The sequence below is a fragment of the Quercus suber genome, unplaced genomic scaffold (assembly GCF_002906115.3).
Source record: "Quercus suber isolate HL8 unplaced genomic scaffold, Cork oak 2.0 scaffold_253, whole genome shotgun sequence".
Taxonomy (NCBI): Eukaryota; Viridiplantae; Streptophyta; class Magnoliopsida; order Fagales; family Fagaceae; genus Quercus; species Quercus suber.
This window is the reverse complement of record NW_027069709.1, coordinates 725,720-736,166: the sequence shown is the minus strand read 5'-3', so window position 1 is coordinate 736,166 and position 10,447 is coordinate 725,720. Positions and strand designations below refer to the sequence as shown.

General features: G+C 33.5%; 1 protein-coding gene across 2 annotated transcripts; it reads left to right on the top strand.

Moving 5' to 3' along the window:
- Positions 1-772: 772 nt before the first annotated feature.
- Positions 773-5,350, top strand: LOC112002953 (cytochrome P450 714C2). Of its 2 annotated transcripts, none has more exons than XM_065780999.1 (5): positions 773-1,177; positions 2,515-2,741; positions 3,140-3,381; positions 3,716-4,070; positions 4,671-5,350. In XM_065780999.1, the coding sequence occupies exons 1-5, from the start codon at positions 859-861 to the stop codon at positions 5,094-5,096; spliced, it is 1,569 nt and encodes a 522-aa protein (XP_065637071.1). In that variant the 5' UTR covers positions 773-858; the 3' UTR covers positions 5,097-5,350. The 2 variants fall into 2 exon arrangements, with proteins under 2 accessions (XP_065637071.1, XP_023890887.2); XM_024035119.2 differs by lacking the exon at positions 773-1,177 and adding an exon at positions 1,783-1,868 and having other exon boundaries at positions 4,671-5,345.
- Positions 5,351-10,447: the final 5,097 nt, after the last annotated feature.

Here is a 10,447-nt window from a genome sequence, read left to right as displayed (position 1 = left end):
AACGTGTCAAGAATCCTCAACTCTAACCCGACCTATTTATTAAACAGGTTGACCCAATCCGACATGTTTAACCTATTTAATTAATAAGTCATGTAAAAATTAATACAAATAACTCATTTAATAATTTGTTTGATTAATAGGTTATACATGATCTAAATAATTTATTATTATTTTCTATATATCTAAAATTAAAATATAATTACAACCATAAATATAATAATAAACATATAATTACAACAACAAAATTAAGCAATAATAACAAAATTTAATATCTTTATTATCTAAACGGGTCAAACAGGTCAGACGGGTTCACGTATTAAACACGAACACGACCCGTTTATTAAACGGGTCAGCCGTGTCGACTCGAATATGACCCGAACCCATTTAACCTCAACCCATGACCTGTTTATGAACGGGTTAATCGTGTCGGGTTCGCGGGTCGTGTCAGATTTTGCCACTTCTATTTACGATAAAGTAAAATGTTAAAATAAATAAAGGAATCTTTTGTCAGGTAAAAATAGATTTTTTTTTTTTTTGGCAACTGATGCTCTAAAGAGTAAAAGACAAGATAGTTTGTGCACTTATTAATCGTTATCATAACAAAAAGGGGATCATATAGCCTGCAATGTCTCAAGGTAATACGTCTCAGTTAGTCCAATTACACTTGTCAAATCAGATAAAAATCCAACACAATATAGGTTTTTTGGAAAATGCTAAATATCAAAAAAAGAAAAGAAAAGAAAAGAAAAAGACAAAAAATGTGGCCAGCAAAACAGACTATTGACAATTAATACCTGAAAGAAAACACCCTAGTTTTGATCGAAGTCTAGGGAGAAAAGAAGCAGAAGAAGCAGAAACATGGAAGCAAACCCAATTCTAATGGCGAAGATCACTGTATCAGTGGTTATAGGTGGGTTTATAGTGTTGTTAATGCAACTCTATAACCTTTTGGTTTTGAAACCAAAACTTCTCAGAGCAAAACTTCAAAGGCAAGGAATAAGGGGACCTTCTCCTTCTTTCTTCTTTGGGAACATCCCCGAAATGAAGAGAATTCAACTCCAAGTTCATTCAACACCAAAAACTACCGCTACAAATGAGTATGATCACCCTGATGCTGTTGCTCATGACTGGCCTTCCACTCTCTTCCCACATTTAGAGCAGTGGAGAAATGAATATGGTACTTCACTTTTCATTTCCTCTCTCTCTCTCTCTCTCTACCAAAGTAGGTTGAAATATAGATTAGGGAGTTGAAAATGAAAATAAGTAGACAATAGCAGTAGTCATAGAGGGTGTAGCTCAGATTTTAGACAACTTTGGATGTCATAATATTCCAATTGTAATTAGAGTTTTAAACTTTTGTAGTCCATACTTATGGCAATGACCTTGTATTTGTATTAGATGGTTCCTTTTGTTTTTGCTTCTTTATTATATTTCTCTAATAAAAGCATTGTTCAGAAAATAAATTAATAATAAAAGTTGGTACTTTTCTGTTTCAAATGTTTTTTTTTTTCCACTTTTCCAATAGGTGAACTTGGACATAGATTGGGATTTGGGAATGGGAATTATAGTAGATTTCATTTGAATGATGAATGCTTATTTTTACCTGTAACAAGTTGTAGAAACAATGGCATGTTTTGTCATAGCAAATACTTTCCTCTGTTTTGTAATCTTTAGCAATTAGTCCAAGACATGCCTAGAATATTAACAATGGACCTCTTGAAGATCATATGATCAAAATATGCATATCAACACTAAATCAAAATCAAAATATTAAATTGCTACAAATGAGTATGATCACCCTGATGCTGTTGCTCATGACTGGCCTTCCACTCTCTTCCCACATTTAGAGCAGTGGAGAAATGAATATGGTACTTCACTTTTCATTTCCTCTCTCTCTCTCTCTCTCTACCAAAGTAGGTTGAAATATAGATTAGGGAGTTGAAAATGAAAATAAGTAGACAATAGCAGTAGTCATAGAGGGTGTAGCTCAGATTTTAGACAACTTTGGATGTCATAATATTCCAATTGTAATTAGAGTTTTAAACTTTTGTAGTCCATACTTATGGCAATGACCTTGTATTTGTATTAGATGGTTCCTTTTGTTTTTGCTTCTTTATTATATTTCTCTAATAAAAGCATTGTTCAGAAAATAAATTAATAATAAAAGTTGGTACTTTTCTGTTTCAAATGTTTTTTTTTTTCCACTTTTCCAATAGGTGAACTTGGACATAGATTGGGATTTGGGAATGGGAATTATAGTAGATTTCATTTGAATGATGAATGCTTATTTTTACCTGTAACAAGTTGTAGAAACAATGGCATGTTTTGTCATAGCAAATACTTTCCTCTGTTTTGTAATCTTTAGCAATTAGTCCAAGACATGCCTAGAATATTAACAATGGACCTCTTGAAGATCATATGATCAAAATATGCATATCAACACTAAATCAAAATCAAAATATTAAATTTATCTTTTTCAACCTTGCTCACCTACCTAGTATGCATTGGTGGCAGGACCAATATTCTTATATTCATCTGGAAACATACAGCTATTATGCATAACAGATCCAGGGATGGTGAAGGAAATCAGCCTTTGCACTTCTTTGAACCTTGGAAAACCTTCTTATCTATCCAAAGATCGTGGGCCGCTTCTGGGCCAAGGCATTCTGTCGTCAAATGGCGCAACTTGGGCCCATCAAAGGAAGATTATTGCTCCTGAATTGTACATTGATAAGGTTAAGGTAAATCTCACTTATTATAGGCAATGTAATCCTCTACAAGACATAATCTGAAACCATTCTTTTATTACTTTCTATTTTTTATTTTTGTTTTTAACTAACTAACCTGAAACAAGTTTTGTCATTTCTTTTTTGGGATAGTCCAGTTTTGACAATATTGAAATGCCATTTTACATGAACAAAACTCAGAAACAATCCCAAAGCGCAATATTGTCCCAGTTTTCTGATTGTTTGAGTCAAGATTGCGATATACTGTTGTTACTTCAATGCCTCATCATATTAAGCTTTAGATTAATTAATCACTACTATACCATTATTTAATGAATCTCTATAGACTAAGGCTAGGTTGTTGTTGTAAACTTTTATACTGCTACAAATAATATATGCATTTCTTTCTGAAGGGCATGGTAAACCTAATGGTGGACTCAACAACCTCAATGCTAAGAAGTTGGGAGAGTAGAATTGAAAATGAGGGAGGGATTGCAGACATTAAAATCAATGATGATTTGAGAAGCCTATCGGCAGATATAATATCAAGAGCCTGTTTTGGAAGCAACTATTCCCAAGGAGAGGAAATATTCTTAAAACTTAAAACTCTTCAAGGAATCATGTCCAAGGGAAACGTTGGAATTCCTGGTTTTAGGTATGGTAACATTTTGAATCCATTGATCTTAATAACAAAGACTAGAAAACTATGACATTGACAAATTTTGGTTTGTTGTTTGTGAACATCTTTAATTGACTAGTGTTCTTATAGCCTAATGATACTTCCCTTTCTTATAAAAGAGTAGGATTTAGATTTAACACTGGCCTAAGGATTTAGATTCAACCCTGGCCTTCTATGGGTTGAGGATTTATGAGATAAGAGAACTAGGGGTATCTCTATTCTTTTATAAATGGGGGTGGAGGGAAAGAGAACATTGCTAGGGATGATTATTCCTAAATTTTTCAAAATGGATGTTATGTATATTTTATAGATTCTTGCCGAGCAAAAACAATAGAGCTATGTGGAAACTTGAAGAAGAGATCAACTCAATGATATTAAAGGTGGTAAAACAGCACACTGAAGCATCATATGAGAAGGATCTTTTACAAATGATTCTTGAGGGTGCCAAAAGTAATAATGACTATTATGGCCCATGTGACAAGTTCATTGTGGATAATTGCAAAAACATATACTTTGCTGGCCATGAGACCACTGCCATCACAGCCTCATGGAGCTTGATGTTACTGGCTGCACATCCTGAATGGCAAGCTCGTGCTCGTGCTGAGGTGCTCGAAATAGTTGGGGATAGTCTACCAGATGCCAACATGCTCCGAAACATGAAAACGGTATGTATTTTTCTTTAAAATTTATAATTCTAGTTACTGTATGATAGTACTATTAGTTTTAGCTATTTTTGTATTTGATTTTATCAAATTATCTTCCAAGAAAACACTCCCACTACATATGGATTCATGTTAATTCAGAATATCCCAGCAAACAAGAGAAAAAGAATGCATGTAGGAGTGTATTATATGGTGCTTCTGTGCATATGGTATATATTTAGAAGAATGCTTCTGCTCATATAGTGGTGTCATATGCACTTATAAATGTAAGATTGCCTTAGAATTGAAGGTGGTGCCTGGAAAAACGTTCAAGAATAAAATTTCATACCCCATTGAGGTATCATCAGAAAAGTGACTTCTAATGGCTAGTAACATGATTGAATATTCTTCCCATAATTATGCCTTTGAGGTTCTTTTTTTTTTTTTTCCATTTAATTTCACACATAAAGAACTTGATGCATCAGTTACCAAATATTACAAGGAGAGATTGACACCAATGCCTCACAAATACTGAAACCGTGTACTCAACATTGAGAAATTAATACATGAGAGTTGACACACCCATTCATTGACTAGGTTCACTAAACTTGTATTTGACTGCAGTTGACAATGGTGATCCAAGAGACATTGCGTCTTTACCCACCTGCAGCTTTTGTGAACAGAGAGGCCCTGGAAGACATAACATTCAAAGACATGATGATCCCAAAAGGCATAAACATTCAGATTCCAATCCCAATATTACAACTGCACTATGATTTGTGGGGACCTGATGCACACAAATTCAATCCGGAAAGATTTGCTCATGGAATTGTTGGGGCTGGTAAGACACCCCAGGCTTATATGCCATTTGGAGTAGGCTCTCGTGTCTGTGTTGGCCAACACTTTGCCATGACAGAACTGAAGGTGATTTTATCTCTCATTCTATCCAAGTTTTGCTTCTCACTATCGCCTGCATACCAACACTCCCCTACATTTAGGTTGGTTATTGCACCTGAACATGGAGTTACTCTCCGTGTGAGGACAGCTTGACGTTTCCTAGCTTTGACAAAGGCTTTGGTGGATAAAAGAAAATAAAAATATGAGAGAGGTTGTGGACTATTTTTACCATCTTTATGTACTAAAAAACAGAAAGCAAGGACACCTTCGATGCACACATCACATGCATCATTACGATTTCTTGTAATAAGTTCCTTCGGTTTTTACATTGTTTCTTACTGGTTATAAATATTTGAAGCAATGATGAAGAGCAGTGGGGATGCTAGAATTTGCAGAAATAGGAGTCATGGTCTAATCATGTAATGCTAAGCAATTTCTAACGTACATATGAAGATGAAAATTCAAAATCTTGAATCTTATGAATTGTTCAACAACCGGGATATGCTGGATTTAAAAGAATAAAAATTTTGATTCATAGGCACCCCACACTTCTGCCCCACCCGTGTCCTCCAAAAAAAAAAATAAAATAAAATTGAAAGCCATAGATGAACATTGTCATTGAAGTAAATGACTCCAATTCCTTTATTGGACTCAGGTATTCACAGAGTATAGTGAAATGACACATTCTCTTCTTACATTTATGGTAAACCCACAATGAATTTAATGATTGAATTCTATCATGAATGTGAGAGAAATGAGCACTATTCATTGTATTCCAAGAGTATCTAAAAATTATTTTGTTTACAATGACTCCTAAAGATTAAAATCAAGGCTGGAGTACTTCAAAAACCAAAAGAACTAATTTTGAAAATTTGATAATTATAGTTTTAAACCTTGATTCTCCTAAACAGAGAATGGATCAAGTCATTGAGTTACATGACTTTTGATACTACATACAAATAGAATTTAAAATTTAGTCTAAAATTGTTCAACAACATGATTATACTGGATTTCCACATTGCTATATAGAAACCGGGCGAAATCCTCCACTTACATTCAGAAAAAGAATTCAATCTGACAACACTAGGCTAAGGTTAACCGTATAAGCCCGTCTAAGTCTAGAAATTCGGTCCATTTATAATTCCTAGTCAATACTAGAACAACACTCAAACAAATTTGTTGCCAAAATTAACAAATATATAGAAAAGAGATTAATCTCCATTTGGTTGTTGAGAAAAACTAAGGAAAAAATAAAATAAAATTTTGAACAACTTCATAGGTTACTTTATAATTTTTTTTAATAAATTTTGAAAAAAAAGGGAACTTGAATAGCTCAAAAACAATTGCATGGACATTGGACACTGACCAAGTAAAGGGTCTTCGTTCCCCAGTCCACTCTCACATGTTAAAAGATACTCTAAACATCGCTAGGTGTTTTTTTTTTTTTAAGGAAAAAAAGAAGAAGAACGGTTCTTTGTAAATTGTGATCGTTGAAGTTTATAAGGAAGATTTTGAGTTAATGATATAGGACAGAATCTACAATTTAATTATTGTAATTTATTAATTTTGGTATTTAATTTGTAATTTTCGTTATTTTAGGTTTAGGGTTATTATTTTCTTGCTTTTAGGTACTTTTAATGCTTTTTAAGTCAAATTAGTTCCTATTATGGTTAGGTATTAATTATGAGTTATTTTAGAATATATTTTCTTGTCTGTCATATTTTATGAAGCCCTTAAATAGACCCCTAAGTCTGTACACGTTTTTGGAACAATTATTCAATCAATAAAATTTAGACTTTCGTCTTTTTATTCTCTGGTGGATTCCAGACCATTTCTCCTTGTGGATTTAAAGACCTTTGTGGATTCAAGGAACCCTTGTGGATTCGAAATTATTTTTCAGAAGCAAACGTGTTTTGTTTCTTGTTTTCTACAAGTAGATGTGTTCTACTTCTTGACGCTTCTACATCCTGCATCAGTTGGTATCAGAGCCTTGACATACCCTGGTCTGATGGCTAACCGGCGAGACGGTGACCACCACAACAACGATGGCGGCAACAATGTCGACAACATAGTCCTCACTAAGGCTGAGTTCCTTGTTTTTCGTGATGAAAATCAACAATTTCGTGAAAAGAGTTAGCAAATTATAGGCAAAATCAAGCAAATGATTGCTACTCTTCTTGCTAGAAAATCATCTCACAACAACAATGATCAATGTATTCAATGACGCACTCCTAACTACAAGAAAATTCCATTCTTTGACGGAGATATGTGTAAGTTGGGTTTTATTGACTGGCTTCTTGATTTGGAAGAGTATTTTAATTTTTGGAAGATTAGTGATGAATTAGTGATGAAGAAAAAGTGCGGCTTGCATCTAATAAATTGGATGATGAAGCAGAGGAATGGTGGGAAGACATTCAAATCGATAGAAAGCGACGAGATAAGCATCCAATCCGCTCTTGGCAAAGAATGAAAAGGGTATTAATTGATTTATGGTTTCCTAATGACTATTATGATATACTAGATTATACAAGTGTTGATTATAAATCTGTATTCATATGAAAAGCAATATGTTTACAACATGAAAGGTCAACCACAAAACCAAAATTATCACAGCCAAGTCCATGTGTCACGTAAAGAAAAGGGTTTGAGGGTTAAGAAGAAGCAGCCTATTTCTAAAGAAAATTTTGAAGTGGTTAAAAAAGATCAAGACTTGCAACAAGTTATTGAATTGAAGATTGAAGCTACCACTTGTCAAAAGTTTGATGAAGATGTCAAAGAAAAGAAGAATGAGTTGATTGTGGATAATGACAGAAATCAAGAGATGGTAATTAATGAGAATATTGTGGCAGATCCAATTGAGGTTAAATATGATGATGAGTCCATCATCCACAACCCCCAGGTTCCGGTTGATTTGTTGAAGATGACTACACAATATGTTGATTTTCTTGGAGTAGAAAATTTTAATTTTATTTTCAACCCTTTGTTGATTGATGTTGCAAATAAATTGAAGGTAGATGAGAAGAAATTTTCCGCTACACTTTATGAAGAATTCATGTTTCAAAATTGGATCAAGTTATTAAAGCATTCGAAGTATTTGTTTATTTGGAGTGGAAGATTTCAAATTTCGACCATCAACTTGAGGATGAGTTTGTTTCAAGTGGAGGGGTTTGATGTAGGACATAGTTTAATATTTAATTATTGTAATTATTTAATTTTAGTATTTTTATGTAATTTTTGTTATTTTAGGTTTATGTAATTTATTTCATTCTTTTTAGGTGCTTTTAATGTTTTTTAGTCAAATTAGGGTTTGGATCAAGTTATTAAAGCATTTAAAGTATTTGATTATTTGGAGTGGAAGATTTCGAATTTTGACCATTAACTCGAGGACGAGTTTGTTTCAAGTGGAGGGGTCTGATGTAGGACATGGTTTAATAATTAATTTTTGTAATTATTTAATTTTAGTATTTTTATGTAATTTTTGCTATTTTAGTTTTTAGTAATTTATTTTTTTAGTCAAATTAGGGTTTTATATACTTTCGTAGCTGCCTTAGGATTTCCAGTTGCCCTAGGTTTTGTTTTTACTATTTAAACGCATTGTAGCCTCTAAAGGCAAGTAAGTTATTAGACTATTATCAATAAACATAAATTTTTTGTCAAATTATTTCTCTTGTGGATTTTAGTTTTCTTCTTCTTGTGGATTCAAGGAAACCCCTTATGAATTCGAGGTTTACTACCAGAAACTAATAGTTTAGTTTCTGTTCCATCAAGAGAGCATCATGTGTGCTTTCTTCAGGCTTCCGTGACGTCAGTTAAAGAATGAAAAACTGTGGATGTTTGAGAGAAACTAATTAGAAATCTCTCTCTCTCTCTCTCTCTCTCTCTCTCTCTCTCTCTATATATATATATATATACCCATAGAAGTGTGTAGGTGAAATGTTCTTGCCTAGGTGAATGAGTGTTATCATTGTGGCTTCTTGCCTTTTGTGTTAGGTGCTAATGCATCATTAACTTTCGCACAAAATCCAAAATCTATTTTTATATATATATATATATATATATATATATATATATATATTAATAGGTAAAGTTTAGAGAAAGTTAAATTAGAATTTGAAATTAAAATCCAATTTTATGTCATGTGTCTAAATTTATGTGGTGACCACATCATAATTATTCACTTAAGTTTGTGCCATGTATCCACTTAAGTTTTTTAATCTTTGTACCAAGTAAGTTAATGAATGTAAAATACTAAGAATCTAATATTAATGAACTATAAAATTAAAAAAAAAAAAATCAATCACAGATCCTCAATAAAAATCACCACACAACAAAGATCACCACACTTTTTTTTTGGTAGAAAAGGATATGTATTAAAAACTAAGAACAAACATTAGAGTTAAATTGAAGCCTTTCAAAGAAAACTCTAGCAGAGTCATACAACAAAGGCAAAACTACCTCTGAAGGGGGGTATTCAAAGACAACAAAATCTTACTGAAGTCTTGCATCAGCCTTAGCCAATCTACCTGCACAATGGTTCACCTCACGAAAGTAGTGTTTGATTCTTACCTCTGGGAAAGTAGTCACCAAATCTCTGCAATCTGAAATAAGCAAAGAATGTTGTAAGTTAGTCCTCAAAGGATTTACTAACCAGTTAACTACAATTCTGCACCCAGTTCTGCCTTAAGGGCTTGAATTCCTATTGTTCTGCATAATTGTAAGCCATCCCGTACTGCCCACAGTTCAGCTTCCACGCTGGTTGCAGTGCCAATAGCTCTAGCAAATCCTGCCAACCAAGCACCATTCTTGTCTTTGATAATTCCACCACCACCTGCTAATCCTAGGTTACCCATAGCTGAGCCATCAGTATTTAGCTTGATCCAATTTTTTTCAGGTTTAAGCCACCTAACCTGTATTGGGTGCTTGCCTTTATGAGGTTGATGTTGCCCAGTACAGAAGTAGAATTCTATTACTGTGTTCCACACCTCCTCTAGAGAGAGCTGTATCGTAGAGTTCCGATTAAAGATCTTTCAATTCCTGAATAACCAGATTTTCCAAATACCAAACGCAAAGAAATACATCCATGGAAGTTGGTTCCTCATCATACTTAAACTATTTTCCAGATTATTCTTTAACCAAGAGCACAGGTCAACATTAAAGAAATTGTCATTGCAAATGTCAATATTTGCTCTTTACCAAAAGTCTTTTGCTGCAGCACAGTCCCTCAGCATGTGTAAAATTGTCTCCAATTCACTTCCATAGCCCTTACACTGGTCTACCTTTGCTATCTGATAGGCCAAGAATGTATAGACCCATTGTGATGAATTAATTGATTAATTAGCCAAGTTTATTAATTAATCAAATTAACATGCAAAATGCATGGTAGCACAAACAAATCACCAATTAAACTAAATACAGCGGAAATTAAATTGACACGGTGATTTGTTTACGAATAGGGAAAACTTACATGGCAAAAACCTCACCGGGTGATTTTAAGGTCACCACTC

What these genes read in the sequence shown, in the direction of transcription:
- LOC112002953 (XM_065780999.1), top strand. Translation starts at nt 859, where the DNA reads ATGGAAGCAAACCCAATTCTAATGGCGAAGATCACTGTATCAGTGGTT. An exon ending in TGTACATTGATAAGGTTAAG is followed by an intron (nt 2,742 to 3,139) that starts GTAAATCTCACT and finishes TTCTTTCTGAAG; the next exon opens with GGCATGGTAAACCTAATGGT. An exon ending in GTTGGAATTCCTGGTTTTAG is followed by an intron (nt 3,382 to 3,715) that starts GTATGGTAACAT and finishes TATATTTTATAG; the next exon opens with ATTCTTGCCGAGCAAAAACA.